This window comes from Ursus maritimus, unplaced genomic scaffold (genome assembly GCF_017311325.1).
Source record: "Ursus maritimus isolate PB19 unplaced genomic scaffold, ASM1731132v1 scaffold_28, whole genome shotgun sequence".
Classification (NCBI taxonomy): domain Eukaryota; kingdom Metazoa; phylum Chordata; class Mammalia; order Carnivora; family Ursidae; genus Ursus; species Ursus maritimus.
This window is the reverse complement of record NW_024425341.1, coordinates 24,067,301-24,083,543: the sequence shown is the minus strand read 5'-3', so window position 1 is coordinate 24,083,543 and position 16,243 is coordinate 24,067,301. Positions and strand designations below refer to the sequence as shown.

Genomic DNA, 16,243 nt, shown 5'->3' with positions numbered 1-16,243 from the left:
TGTCAGAAGGACAGACTTGCTAGAATTTCAGAAGGATGGAGGCAAAAATACAATTTATGGATGGAAGAACCCCAGTGTTGCTTTCTTCCCCCACAAGAAGGTGGAAACTTGCTGCTAAAGAGTTTGTTTCAACAATCAGGAAGGCCTGGTGTTGTAAACATTCTTCTAAATATGAGAGTCTCCGTATAAGTGCCAGTTCTTCTGGAATGGAGATTTGAGCCTTTAGTATAAAGTGTAGGGCATAGCAAAAACCCACCTGACACTATCCTCCCCCAGTGCCCCAGACATCTAGAGAGATGAGCCAAAACTAGACTGGACTGTTGCATCCGTGGAAGCCTTGGGTGAACTCCCCACTCCCAAGAAGTTAACGTGTGCCTATTTTTAAGACTCTGATTCTGGTTCAAAACGGACAGAAAGGATGTTGGCTAGAAAAATCTGAGATAGGCAAAAGGTAGAGGCTCCCAAATCTTTCTCCTCCACTCTCCTTGCTGAGATTAATGACTGAGTCTCTGAATCACAACACCGAGCTTCATGGTGGGTGCCTTTGAGGATGACGGGTGCGGGTGTGGGAAGGAAGGGATCTGCTATCTCAGATGGTGAGGAACTCAGAGGAAATGCACTGTGAGTTCAGTAACCAGATAACGAGTCAAACCAGCACAGTTGTGAGAATGACAAGGGAATCATTAAAAATTACTCTGGAAAACAGGCTTCAGGCAAAGCTGTCTGGGGACCTGGGGATGCTTTCCACCTTGACTAAGTTCACTGACCCTCCCTAACTTACCTTCGTGTTCACGCTGAAGAGCTTCATATGTGTTTAATTGCCATTGGTTCTATTAAAAGTTGAAATAGAATGATCATATCAAAGGCAGCAAAGCATTAATTCTTTTGTCCTTTTTCTGATTTTATTCTGGCTTATTCTTATGAAGCTGTGTATTTTATACATTTGACACTGGTCTAACTACTTGGTTTGTGCATGATAATTTGCTGTGAACGATCTGCTAAAGAGTGTGTGTTAAATATGTCAGAATCAAATAGTGCTCGGAACAACACTGATATTGTCTTATTTTTCTATTTACTCATATTTATTATGAAACCCTCTCAAAGGTTTAACCGCTTATCTTGTACCTATGAGAATAATAATCTCCCTTTTCAAGACAGTCATTATATGAGCTTACAATATCTTCAGCATAAATACTATTTTCCAAGATCTTAATTAGAAGGTTTGAATAGTCAGTGCATGGAATAAGAGTTATCTTTTTAAACATAGGCCAGGATTAATTTTTGAGATGATTTGAAATATTTGAGTATTCTAATATTTTAAAGTATATAACATGCAATCATTAATAAGGAAAAGACAACATTCAACATTTAATCCAACAGTCATATGTTTTATGCATGTCACATAAAAATCCATATTCATCATTATAATGACAAGAAATACCATTTAGTTATATTATTAATCTGTAGGGCTGATCACTTACAGGGGTGGGTGAAAAGGTGGTTGCCAGTGACGTCAATCATTCAGAATGGCTAGGTTATCTGGGAAGGGCACCGGTCACTCACCTCGACATCTGGGCCTCTCTTCGCCTACGCTCCAAGTTCCGTTAGCTTGGCACTGCACCAGCCTTGGGCCCTCCAGGTAATAACCAGGACTGCAGCTGAGCACTACTTGAGCTCCATAGTCATTCAGCGATCCTGAAACCAGCCTCCAGGTGACATGATCTGAGAGCTGAGCTTCAATGCTGGGACAAGTTACCGCTAGAAAAGAAACATACATGACATCACCATTTTTTTCTCAACGGATCAGATCATGGTAATGGTAAGACCCTTCTATACAAAACTGATCTTGTTGGGCAAAACAGAAGACACTACCTATGATTTCAGGCACTTTGCTCTGCTACCCACATCGTCACAGGGGGACGATCATGTATATAAAATATACTTGATAGGCTCATTGTAGGGGCATTGGTGAGCCTGCAGTGACATTGTGATGCAAAGGGCGAAATCGCCCACACAAAGTTGCACAGTTCATTTGGATGGAAAGTCTTCACCAGGTAAGTGAACATACGCATAGAAAAATCTTACCTATAATTTGTCTCCATTTCCTCTGAGAAACTTGGAATAGAATTGAGTAATTGAAAACCAGCTTGGATACAAATTATCAGAAAATCAGATGCCCTCATTCCCTTCCTCCCTATGAAACACACCTATGTAATATATTCTGTATGTTACTGGATTTATAGGCATAAAGCTTTTATATGCACACTGCATTAAGACTGTGCAGAAAAATGTTTAATAGATATCAAAGGAGGCAATCTTTTCCTGCTCTTAGGAGAAGGCCTAGAATTACAGTAACTCCTTAATAAAGACCAGTAGCTATAAATGTAACAACAGTGATAATATTAGTAAAGGTGGTAGTCTTGCCATTCTGGAGTAGGCTTGAAGGGATCTGCAAATATGCTGAAAATACATGCAAAATTTAATGTATGTGAGTATACATATTTTCTGAAAGGTATAGTAATATTTGAAACCAATTCTATAAAGTTAGAACTCCACTTCTTCGAATATGAACACCCACCACAGTAAAACACCTTCAGAATTGACCCCACAGATTAATTTATTGAGCCAAGAAGATGTAGCTAGAGAAACCACAGCTTTTTCAGAATATTAATAAATAATTTTACTTATTTAAAAGTAAATTAAATTAAAAACTAAATTCTATACAAGTTTATTATATTATAATTATTATAAATTATTATAAAATATTATAAAATATAAAATAAATTATTATAAAATAATTATTATAATATTATATTATATTATTGAATTAGGCATATCCAAATGTTACAAAAATCTCATTGAATCTTGTATCAGTAACTTACCAATACTACGTGCAAATAAACAAAAAAAGGCACTTTTTGGTATTACTGTGTTAATAATATCAATGAGGTTTAAAATATGAAAAAGATTTGTTAATTTAAAAGTAATCCTCAGATCTATTTCTTTTAAATATTTTTAAATAAAATGATTATCCAAAATTTACATGGATTCAAAATGGATATTCAAAAGTCCTACATGTGAAACCTAACACCATAAAAATCCTAGAAGAAAACACAGGCAATAATTTCTTTGACATCGGCAGTGGAAACATTTTTCTAGGTATGTCTCCTACGGCAAGAGAAGCAAAAGAAAAATTAAACTTTTGGGACTTCACCAAAATAAAAAAGCTTCTGCACAGCAAAGAAAACCATCAACAAAACAAAAGACAACCTACTGAATCGGAGAATATATATTGGCAAATGATACATCCCATAAGACATCCATATCCAAACTATGTAAAGAACTTATATGACTGAACACCAAATAACCCAATTAAAAAAAAGGGCAGATGACCTGAATAGACACTTTTCCAATGAAGATTATAGAAGGCCAACAGACGCATGAAAAGATGGTCAAGATCACTCATCACTAGGGAAATAAGAGTCAAAAGCACAATGAAATACGACATCACACCTGTCACAATGGCTAGAATCAAAACTCAAGAAATAACAAATGTTGGTCAGGCTGTGGAGAAAGGGGAACCCTCACGTACTGTTGATGGGAATGCAGACTGCTTTGGCCACTCTGGAAAACAGCATGGGGGTTCCTCAAAAAGTTAAAAATAGAATTACCATTTGCTCCAGTAATTGCACGACTGGGTATTTACCCAAGGAAAACAAAAACACTAATTTGGAAAGATAATGCTTCCCTTTGTTTATTGCAACATTATTTACGATAGCCGAGAATATGGAAGCAGCCCAAGTGTCCATGGATAGATGAATGAATAAAGATGTGCTGTATACACACACACACACACACACACACACACACACACACACACACACACACAGGAATATATACTCAACCATAAAAAAGAATGAAATCTTGCCATTTGCAGCGACATGGATGGAGCTAGAGAGTATAATGCTAAGTGAAATAAGTCAGAGAAAGACAAACACCGTAAGATCTCACTTCTATGTGGAATTTAAGAAACAAAACAAATGAACAAAGAAAAAGGGGACAAATGAAAAGACTCTTACATGCAGAAACAAAGTGGGTGGTCGTCAGAGGGCAGGAGGGTGGGAGATGGGGCAATGGGTGAAGGGGATTAAGAGCACACTTCTCGTGATGAGCACTGTTTGAGTAAGGCACAGACGTGTTGAATCACTGGATTGTACACCTGAAACTAACATAACACCATATGTTAATTATAACTGAATAAAATATAACAAAATTTATATGGCTATTCAAGCATTTTACCTATTGATACAAGTAAAAATTTTCTCTAACTGGAATGTCTTTAGAATTCCAGGCAGGATGGCTATTTCTGAGAAGTCTTTAGGGCCTTTAACCTTGTAAATCCATAACTCAGCTTCAGTCCCACTGCCTATTTCAAATAAAATTCATTTCATTTCACCAAGAAAAGTGCTTCTAAAAAGAACTTGGTTGTTTTCGGTTGCCCGAGCTCACTCGTGCAGGCTCTACTTCGGCCAGGAAGGCTCCGACGTGAGCGTGCCCAGTGGAATCGGTGGTTTTCCGGAGCTAGTATTACCTACAGTGGTGATCTCCAAACTCTGGACGATTACCTCTTCCTTCGGGAAAATGCTATTTGGTTTGCTTTGTCATTGTCCGATGCTGGTTTAATTGTCCGCTTGAATCTCTTTCTCCCTGGTAGACTAGAAGCTCTTTCACTGCAAACACTATGTCTTTTCACCTTTTTTCTTGAGTATAATGTCTGCCCTTAAACAGGTGCTGATGACGTATTTATAAATGTGTGTGTGTGTATGCATCTGCTTTGAAAAATAATGTGCCAAGAAAATGTAGAAGAAAAAAAACCCACAAAAGAACAAAAAACCAAACGAAACCAAACACGAAGAAGTGGTGATAAAAGCATGGGGTGCAACCTGAGTAAAGACAGAGGTGAGACTGGAATAGATATTTAGTGTGAAAGTCCATCTGGCCTTTTGTTCGCCAAAGACAGGGCAGGGGGAGGTTCTCAGAAATCGCTGCCATTGTGACTGTTTGATATTTTCAAAGATGCTCTTAGGGAGCAAGAGTAGCAAGTGTCTGAGTGTGAGCGAGTGAGGACATGGGCTGGGCGCTGAGATCCCCAGGAACGGAAACACGTTGGTGTGAGAAGACAGTTTCCTCCAGGCAGCAGGGAAAAGGGGGCCACTGGGACAGTCTTCTCCAAGTGCATGTCCGTGTTCACATGCAAACGACACCAGCAGCCCCAGAAACCGGTGCTTCCGGTGGGGGTGGGACATAGGAGGCTGTGCCCGCGGTGGCCTTGGCCCACTGGCAGGGGAACCCCCAATCCTGTGCCGAATTCTGGGCCTTGTGCAAAGAAATGGGACTCAAGTTGACACAGGACACTTTGCAGGCGCCAAATACCGCCCCCTTTCTCCCCGTGGCATTTCTGTGAGGTGAGCATCCCCAGTCGCCCAGGTCAGAAGCCTGACTCCAGTTTCCATGGTTTTTCTCCTCGACCCTCCCCAGCGGGGACAGATCCACTGGCCCTCCCCATGCCACCGTCCTCTCCTGCACACGCGCATCCCACCGTATTACCCCTCATCCACAAGCAAGCTCTTAATTTTGGTGAAAAACTCCATCTGCGTACCCTTAAAGGAATTAAAAATATGTATGTATTTTTCTCCTTGCACTTTTTCATTAAAAACCTAAAAAGCTGTCCTCATTAGTTTAAATAATTGACAGCATATGACAAGCAAATTATGGCAACTATTTATATCTGAAATTAAAAAAATCACTTTTCCTAAGATCCAAGACAATAACAAACCCAGCAATTTGACACTTCTAAATATTCGTTTTTACAAAATACATGGCTACCCCCAAATTTACTTCATTCTGTGTTCTCTTGAACTGTTCCATTCCAGTCCCCACAGAAACATAATATAATGTGATTTTAGGTTTGAAAGTCCTTTATAACCAGTCCTGGCATATTTAACAGCAGCAAAATTTTGTTGTCATTTTATTAATAATATATAATTGATTAAAGACATAATCATTTTTATAATTATTTTAAAGGAAGAAAGTGGCATTTCATCGGCAATACACTGTGCTATCCATTTTATTTATTTTTATTTTTATTTTTTTTTAAGATTTTATTTTATTTATTCGACAGAGATAGAGACAGCCAGCGAGAGAGGGAACACAAGCAGGGGGAGTGGGAGAGGAAGAAGCAGGCCCATAGCATAGGAGCCTGATGTGGGGCTCGATCCCACAACGCCGGGATCACACCCTGAGCCGAAGGCAGACGCTCAACCGCTGTGCCACCCAGGCGCCCCTGTGCTATCCATTTTAATATACATTCATGATGCATTAGTGACAGAGAGATAAGCCTTTTTTATTTATGCATTACTGATTTTTAGAAAGTGACAAGTTTGTCAATTTTATTCCCATTTTTTACTTTTTACAAGTGTTTTGTTGTATTTTATTCATGTTAAGAAAACCTGACATAAATAAGAGAAGGTAAACAAAATTGTTAGAGTTATCTCTCTCAATTCTTCGCACTCCTCTCTGGCTGTAACACCAAATACCACCATTATCAGAAATCCTCTGATAGACAACTCCTTAAATTTACTGAAAACAAAGAGCTGGAAGCCACTAGCCTCGCACAAAGAAAGCCACTGGATTCTCCACACTCGTACCAATGTTCTGTATTTTTACCTCCATTTGGTGCTCTGACAGTTTTCGGTCTGTTTGCTTATTTCTCTTTGTTGTTGTGGTTTGGATTGTTGGTTTCTTTCTGCTTTTTAGGTATTCAGGTAAATTTGTATGGAAACGTCCAGACAGAAAGTGCACAAATTACTATTACACAGTTAAACGGATTTTTACATAGTAAACACACCCTCGTGCGATCAGCAACCACATGAAGAATTGGAACGTTAGCTACACCCCAGAAACCCACCCTGGGCCCCCATCAGCACCACTCTCCACACGTGCTTCAAGGACAGAGGGGATATCAATTAACTTCTAAGGACATACACCTGTCTTCTGACACTACACAACCTTCGCACATGTCCTTGGATGAACGCATTCATGTGTGTCTGTGGGGGTCTTTCTCAGAGTGGTGTTTTCAGCATTCGCACACAGGACCAAGTCTTCTCCCAAAAGAATGTAACAACTCCCCATGTTCACCAGCAACATAGAACTCCAGTTGCTTCACGTTCTTGTCAACACCTGCTATCCAGTCTTATTCTTTAAACTTGTCAGTTCCAACGTGGAAGGCTAGTGGTATCTACGAGGTATTCTGCATTCTTCTTACTGGAGTTCTCTAAACTGTCTATGATACACATCCTTCAAATATCTTCGCCCTTTCTGGGTTTGCCTCGACCAGGCTCTTAGACACGTGCTTTGAGAGATGGAATATTAAAATTGAATGGAGTCCCATTATCTTCTTTTCCTTTTCGTACCGGGGATATGAGTGTCCTTTTGAAGTCTTTCCCTTACCCAAGCTCATGCAGGGGGATTGACGGAATCCGTGAGGCTGTATTTTCAAAGAAGCTGTAGGTTTGACCTTTCTCACGTAGGTCTGTAATCATCGTGCATCGATTTTGTACACGTGGAGGTGTAGGGGCTCAAGATTCATCTTTTCCTTATGTGTTTCCCATGCACCACTCACTCCAAGGATCACCTTTCCCCACATTGTGCCTTTGTCAGAATTCAACCCAATGTGTTCCTGGACTCTATTCTCTGCCCCTGGTCTGCCTGTCCTCCCTAGTCCCAGTACCACACTGTTTAATTCCAGCACCTGCGTAGTGAAACCAGGGCTGTAAGACATATATGGTTTGTGAGAATGCAGGCAGATGTCTCTTTTGTGATGACATTTTGCAAGGAACAAGGAGAGAGAAACACCCTGTGTTAGAGAACCACTCAGACAAAATGACCCAAAGGAAAAGTTCATTTGGGTGTTTAGGATTTGGACTTTGAGCTCCTTAAAACTTCCTTCTCTCACAGACTTTGGGAAAAGTTTGCATTCCTTAGGGTTGTGGTTCCCTGGTCCGAAGTCACTGTAAAGAAGACTGGAGGATCCAGCCTCCCTTACCTGCCAAGACACACCTGCTGTGATCTCCCCAAATGACGTGGGCACCACTGGGTATTTTTCTCCATGGGGACGTCCTCATTCTGTGACATTATGCACAGCAGAAGAATGGGGTAGGTGTGACTGAGCATTTGTGGAATGGCAGCGTCACGGAAGCTGGACCTATGAGCTCGAGCAAGGAGCAGGAGAGTAGGAAGCCCAGGAGGCAGGAAGGGAGGAGTGTGCTGAGGTCCCTGGTGGGGGGAGGGGCCAGGGGGGAGTTTCTGTGGGTTCCTACTCTGGCCCAGGGCTGGTCCCACTGGTCAGAAGCCAGCTGGTTCTGTTGATCTGCTCTACTGTGCTCGTGGTTTCTAATTCATTGATCTCTGCTCTAATTTTGATCAACTGCTTTCTCGTGCGTAGATTAGGCCTGTTCTTCTGTTGCTGTTCCAGCTTCTTGAGGTGAGAATATTAAAACTACATTTTAGATTTTTCTATTCTTTTGAGTGAGGCTTGGATGGCTATGTATTTTCCCCTTAGGACTGCCTTTACAGTGTCCCATAGGTTTTGGACCATCGTGTTTTCATTCTCGTTGGTCTCCATAAATTGTTTAAATTGATTTTTGATTTCCTGGTTTATCGAATCATTCCTGAGCAGGATGGTTCTTAGTCTCCAAGTGTTTGAGTTTCTTCCAATTTTTTTTTCTTGTGGTTGAGTTCCAATTTCAAAGCATTGTGGTCTGAGAATATGCAGGGAATAATTTCAGTCTTTTGGTATCAGTTGAGACCTGTTTTGTGACCCAGAGCATGGTCTATTCTTGAGAATGTTCCATGGGCATTAGAATAGGATGAGTATTCTTCTGTTCTGGGGTGTAGTGTTCTATATATATCTATGAGGTCCAACTCGTTGAGTATGGCATTCAAAGCCTTTGATTCTTTGCTTAGTTTTTGCCAGGGTGTTCTGTCTATTTCTGATAGTGGAGTGTTGAGGTCCCCTACTACTAATGTATTTTTATCTATATGTCTCTTTATTCTGGTTAAGAGTTGGCTTGTGTATCTTGCTGCTCCCCTGTTGGGGGCATATATATTTATAATTGTCATATCCACTTGTTGAATACTTCCCTTAAGAATAATAGTGCCCTTCTGCATCTCTAACTATAGTCTCTAGTTTAAAATCCAATTTATCTGATATGAGAATTGCTACCCCAGCTTTCTTTTGAGGTCCATTTGTGTGAAAGATGGTACTCCATCCCCTTACTCTCAGTCTGAATGCATCTTTGGGTTCGAAATGAGTCTCTTGTAGACAGCAAATGGATGGGTCATTTCTTTTTATCCAATCTGCAACCCTGTGCTCATCTATGGAACATAAGAACTAGGAAGATCAGTAGGAGAAGAAAGGGATAAAGAAAGGGGGGTAATCAGAAGGGGGAATGAAGCATGAGAGACTATGGACTATGAGAAACAAACTGAGGGCTTCAGAGGGGAGGGGGTGGGGGAATGGGATAGACTGGTGATGGGTAGTAAGGAGGGCACGTATTGCATGGTGCACTGGGTGTTATACGCAACTAATGAATCATTGAACTTTACATCAGAAACCAGGGATGTATGGTGACTAACATAATATAATAAAAAAATATTATTATAATAAAAAAAAAAGAAGCCAGCTGGGAGGGAATGTGCATGTCTTCCCTAAGACTTACGAAGACAACGTGGAATTAGAGTCAGAAGCCAACATAAAGCAGTCTGAATGCCCCTGTGCTGAGAGTTTGAAAGAAAACACTCTTTACGAAATCGTCTTAGACTGGAATTCCCTGGGGTTTGGCCCATGCACCTGCCTGTCCTCCCCAGGTACCAGCAGCCACAGAGGGCTGCTAAGGACAGCTGCTGCTTCTGCAGACTTGTGTTCATGTCATGTTGTCCAAAAAGTCCCTTTCACGTTGTATCTGGACTTATATGTATAACTTTACACTAAGCTGACCCTCACAAAAGCACTGCAGTAGGAAAACTGGTGTTTTCATTGCTGGTTGTATTTTATAGATCAGCAAGTCAGCTCAGGCTCACTTCAACCAGGCTAGAATCCTCACCCGTGTCCTGCGTTTTATTTCTCTGACCCTGTTATTTCCTCTACCACTAGAAGCAATGCAAGAAAGTTGTGTTTCTTCGACACGTGACTAAAACAAGTGATGCCAGACAAGGTTTTCGGAATTAAATCAATGAGGACTCCGGACACACTGGCCTATGAATGTTGCATAAATAATAACATAATTTTCAAAAAATGTTTTAAAATGTTAGTTCATCTGGAAAATATAGTGAGAGAAAGCCTTCTGTTTACATAAATGTTACAAATCAGTTTCTGTAACAATTATAAGTGAATAAGTTGCCAGGTGTACTTTAGGGAAATTAAATATTTTCAATAAATATAGGCTGAAAAAATAAATTAAAAATGTGGATTTACTTGGCTTGGCAGAAAGTACACAATCTTCTGGTTTACCTTAAAAAAATAGGAAATACAGGGGCGCCTGGGAGGCTCAGTCGGTGAAGCGTCTACCTTCCACTCTGGTCATGATCCCGGAGTCCTGGGATCGAGCCCTGTGTTAAGCTCCCTGCTCAACAGGGATCTTGCTTCTCCTCCCTCTGCCCCTCCCCCTGTTGTGCTCTCTCTCTCACTCTCTCTCAAATAAATAAATAAAATCTCTTTAAGAAATAGGAAATATAGATTCTCTTCTGTCACCTTAAAGAAAACAACCCTCATGGAGCCATTTTCTTGTATTTTGACAAATTCCGGAGAACACCTGCTCCCGACCATTCCTAAGTATTTGACATAGTTCATAGCATTAAATGTTGACATGCTCGACAAAGTAAAAATCCCAAAATACTTCTCAAATCATCTCAGCTGAAAGTACAGATAATACAAAGCTGTGCACACACACACACAAAGAAACACATTTTCTCTATCTTGTGAACATTTCAGTGACAACACAAAATATTTTGCATTGTACTTGAGAAATCCTAGCTTTTAATTTTACCATGAGAGACTCTGATTTATTATAGACTCATTCAGCCAGTGGCAAAGCAGGAAGACTAACAGTTGTTTTGTTTAGGATATTCAGACAATGACAGCATTCCACTATAAATAAAAGCCCTTCAGCCTCCCCACCCCCATAAATTACAGACACGTATCATAAATCTTTTGGGATATTCCAATCAGCCCCTACATGCAAGGATGTGACTGTCATTTCTTATTTAACAACAGATTTTCCCCCCTCATACTCAACGCAGTAAGTGCTTCTCATTACCAAGTTTAGTTCAAGCACATTTAATTAGATTTGTAGAATTACAATTAGATGCCATTGGAGTAAAATGATTTAATCAGCCTCGTAAATGTTCTTCCTACTCACATCTTCAGCGAGCTTTTGGCAAGTCATTAAGGATCTGTACTCACTGGATGGGGGAGGGAGAAGATGGTTTCTGTTCTGGAGCATTAGAAGCTGAAGAACACGCCTGCTTTGGCTTAGGTAAATAATGAACAAGAGGTCTTTGGGGGGAAGCACCATACAGAGATGGTGGAAATGCATTCCATACTCTCCAATGTCAACATTGCTCTGTGAGGAAGCCCTCCATAAAGACTGGATTGAGAGCATGGGATTCTTAAGGAAATAACTTGTTTTGGATTTTTGTTTTAAGCTCAGATTTTAATCAAATGCTTAGTGTGTGAGTTATTTAGAATAGGAGTAGCATGGGGCACCTGGGTGGCTCAGTTGGTTAAGCATCTGCTTTGGGCTCAAGTTGTGATCCCAGGGTCCTGGGATCCAGTCCTGCATCGGGCTCCCTGCTCATCGGGGAGTCTGCTTCTCCCTCTGCCTCGGCCCCTCCCCATGCTTGGGCTTTTGAGCTCTCTCTCAATAAATAAATAAATCTTTAAAAAATAGAATAAGAGTTGTAAGTTAATAAAGAGTGAAATCATGGAGTTTCAAAAGCAAACTTCTAGCAGGTAATTTATGGGTCACCTGAGAGTGATCAGCTTTTCACCCTCAGACAAAAAATGTCCAAAACACTTTAAAGCTCTGACCTGTCCCCTCCCCAAGATTCCTGATTGCATCTAAATCCTCTGAACATTCTCACATTCTGGTCCTGAAATTGACGGATTTCTTCTCATTCTGGTGACTACTGCCTTTTTCAATTACGAACTTTATACAAAAGCCTCTTGAGATCAGACATTTTTCTGCCCCAGTCTTCTTGTGATTTTGCTGGTATGTTAGTCTTAATAAATATATCTTAGGAGAGTTGGACCCTAGAGCATTTATATAACTAACTGTAGCTATGTCAAAAAACTGATATTCCAACTCTGTCCGTAGCTTAAAGGTAAACACCTTCCATGAAATCTGGTCTCAATAAGAAAACAAGACCAATATTGAATTAACCTTATCCATGCAGTGATAGTGGCAAATACTGTTCAGAATTTTTTTTTATAGCTCTATTATCTAGGTTCACTAGTGAGCTATTTTTTTAATAACCTAAATGGCTTACTTTTTAATTATACTAAATGAGTCTAAACGGACCCCTGGATGGGATGAAAACAGTGCTGCTAATCTAAGTATAGATTAATAATACAAAATCTTGGTATTTCACAATTTCATTTACTGTGCTTTCAACAAAGGGATCCACAGCATTGACATCACCAATGGCTCTCTTTTGGAAAGTCAGCTTTTCAGTTGCTTCTAAACATCCCTCAAAGTTTCTTACTGTGGCTACGTGTCTTGTTTTTATTTGTTCATTTTATCAGCTCCCGCTTTCTAAGGTCATGGTTTCAGTGTGCGCTGAGAGCCAACACTGAGCTAGCTACTAGTCAGTTCCTATAATTAGGAACATCGTTAGAGTTTTTGTGGAAAGAAAATTGTTTGCTTAAAAATATTTTATGCATTTGCTTAGATATTCTTTCCCATTTCCCCTAATGGGAACTGTTTTAAATAAGAGTCTAACAATGTCTCCTGGGTAATTTGTAGGTTATGATGAACATGACCTTAAATCCTAAAATGATTGTATATATAACATAGTTAGTGCCATGAGAGCAGGGCCAGAGCCCTGCCTGAGGACCCCTGGGCTCTAAAACGGAAATAAACCATACAAACTAGGGATTGGTGTCTAAGCCAGTGGCCATTCATCTGATGTTAGCCTAATAGGAAATGCTGTATGAATGGATGGAGATACCTGCTTTATTGGTCAGATCCTCAGTCTTTAATACTTTGGATACAGACCAGCGGAGATCTCAAGGGAGAAGATAAAAGACGAGTGGGCAGCCATGGATGCTTCCAGAAAGCTGGTGGTGCACGTTACTGTAGAAAGGATAAGGGAGACGCAAGGGAAGCTGGTGCGTGAGACGGCATGGCCCTAGATTCAGTGCTGGGTGAAGAGTCAGTGGCATCCTCTGACTCTGTTGGCACTATGATGACGTCAGTACAGAACAAATAAGTTGTTCTTACCTACATTCCTTGTGCCAAGACTCCACGCATAAAGGTTCACACAGTGCATCATGACCATGCTTGAGAAGGAGCTAAACTGGGAAACTTGAAACCTGAAAACTGCCTTCTAGAGATGCTTAAATTGTTTCTAAATTCTTATAATTCCATTCATAATATCATACGTGGCATCAGGTTATTTTCTTTTTCAAAAAACTTCAGTATGGGTGACGGATTTGTGGAAACATTCTGTTTGGATGGTACATGACTGTAACATTTGAAGTAACCGGCATCACATCGTTCTGTGGGGAGATTTATTTCAAGAACTCATAGAGACAGAAATGTGTGTTAAGCTTCTTATCTTCCCATAACGTTAGGTTTAGAATCATCGTATGAAAGTTAAAATGTCAATATACTTATATTTAGTAAAATTAATAAACTTCATCGTTCAAAGGAACAGAATAGAATAATTATTAGTTATGTATAGAATACGCAGAATGATCTTTCAAGATCTTTTAAATATTTATTTATTTGACAGAGAGAGAGAGCACAAGCAGGGGAAGCAACAGGCAGAGGGAAAGGAGAAGTAGACGCCCCACTGAGCAGGGAGCCCAAAGAAGAGCTCCATCATATATATAAACCATATATATATATATAAACCATATATATATGTATATATATATGTGTGTATATATACATTTGTGTATATATATACATGTGTGTATATATGCATTTCAATAAGTGCATGCTTTTTCTGTGTCCGAACCAGGTGTAGAAGCATTTTGGAGCAAGACATGAGGAGCAGAGCCCTGGTCATCTGACAGCAGCCTGCCTGACCGGGCACACGTCTCAGGCTACTTGACTGGGAAAAGGCTCAACTATCCAGCTTAAAAGGGTGAAAACCTCTCATGTTCATGAGTCACTATGGTTACATGGCAGCAACTTAAAACACAATTGTGAAAGAAAATAGTTTCCTCACATCTTCTCTGACAGGGGCCATGCTAGTCACTCTGCAAGTACTTATAAAGATACAGCCATGAGCCAAATGGACAAACTGCCCCCGCCGAGTTTGTGTTCCTTAGAGAAGAAACTATAGTCACTAACATAGTCCAATTCTTAGGGACCATAAATGACCTACGTGAAACAAGACCCAGATTTACCACTGAGCATTTAAGTGCAAACTTTTCTTTCTCATGTTTATCACGGAGCCAAGGGGAACCTGTTCACAACTCCGGTTAAAGCACAAAACTCTGGACTAAGCCACGTTCAGAATCTTTGCAAATGAAATAAAAGAAGCAGAAAAATCATAGAGTAAAACGCAGCTCATCCTAAAGAAAAGGACTGAATCTAATCTGAAATGTTATGTAAACTCCGACAGAGCATCAGGAACCCAAAACGACATTTTCGATAACAATATCAAGTTTGCACGACCCTACTGTACAGCCGGAAAGCACTTCATCCCAGCAGAATGTACAGTAGCTCAGGTTGGGCACTACTTGGCGGCCCCCAGAAAGAGGCTTCCGCAGGCTGGCCACGGCGCCTCCTCGCCTTGCACAGAGCTGCCCGAACCTGTCCTGCAAAGCGATGAGCCCCGACATCAAGGAGCAGGACCCGGCCAAGCTTCTAGTAGACGTTTCATGACCTTGTGTAGGCTCACCTCACACATCAGAACCCTGCCAGAGGATGGATTCAGATCCACCTGCAGACTGTGTTCCTCAGCAGGAGACCTGGGACGACTCAGGCGGGCTGGACGTGGGGCAGCATGGCGCTAGGAGACTCTGCAGGGGTCTCCGGCCAATGTCGCCAGCTAAGGCTCTGAACTGACCTTCCGGTCCGGGCTATCTTTCCAAATCTTGTAACTAACATGCTTACTTGGGAGGTAGGGATAGATTCATGTCTCCTATCTCACACATAGACATTTCCTTTTCTTTTCCTTTTAGCTTTAATATGTTTTTTTTTAAATACATACGCATATGATGATTACGTATTTAGATCAAGTGGGGACTGGACTTTTCTTCATTGGCTTTGCGAACGTCTTAACTGAAGTCCCTCATAAATGCACAGTGTAGGCAGGACGGGCCCTTCACAGCAGCCACAGGTGCAGAGCCTGGCGGCCAAGTGTGAAAGGGCCAGTGCCAGACAAACAGCCTCAGTCCCGACTCCACCAAGGTCCAACTGCACAACCTTGGGGGGGGGGTTCCACTTCTCGGGGTCTCTAGGCCCCATCTGTATGATGGGGATAGTAATAGTGCTTCAAAGGTCTGTTAAAGGACTCAAAGACCGAATGCATGCCAAATGCTTATGACGGTGCCTAGCACGTAGTGAAAACTCAATGATGCCAGAGAGAGAATTGATTTCATCACACAGGGGTTCAGGGACATGATTTAGGATAACACGATGTTTGTCAAGGTGCTAATGTATTCTATTCTGAAAATGGGGGCAATCAATAAAGACAACAATGTAAGCAATTTTTAGTCCATTTTCTAAGGGACTAAGTGGATAAATATATATCCCTAAAACATTTTATATGCAATATTCTTTTATTTTATTTTTTATAATATTTTTATTATATTATGTTAGTCACCATACAGTACATCCCTGGTTTTTGATGTAAAGTTCCATGATTCATTACTTGCGTACAACACCCAGTGCACCATGCACTACGTGCCCTCCTTACTACCCATCACCGGGCTAGCCCATCCCCCCAC

At 40.7% G+C, this 16,243-nt stretch overlaps 1 protein-coding gene across 1 annotated transcript in view; it reads right to left on the bottom strand.

The window, feature by feature from the left end:
* The window catches only part of CSMD1 (CUB and Sushi multiple domains 1), a 1,580,412-nt gene that overhangs the window by 78,073 nt on the left and 1,486,096 nt on the right, over nt 1–16,243 (bottom strand). Inside the window, exon 51 of the mRNA XM_040643176.1 lies at nt 1,564–1,758. Within this exon, the coding sequence (XP_040499110.1) occupies nt 1,564–1,758 (195 nt within the window). The remainder of the gene's footprint in view (nt 1–1,563; nt 1,759–16,243) is intronic.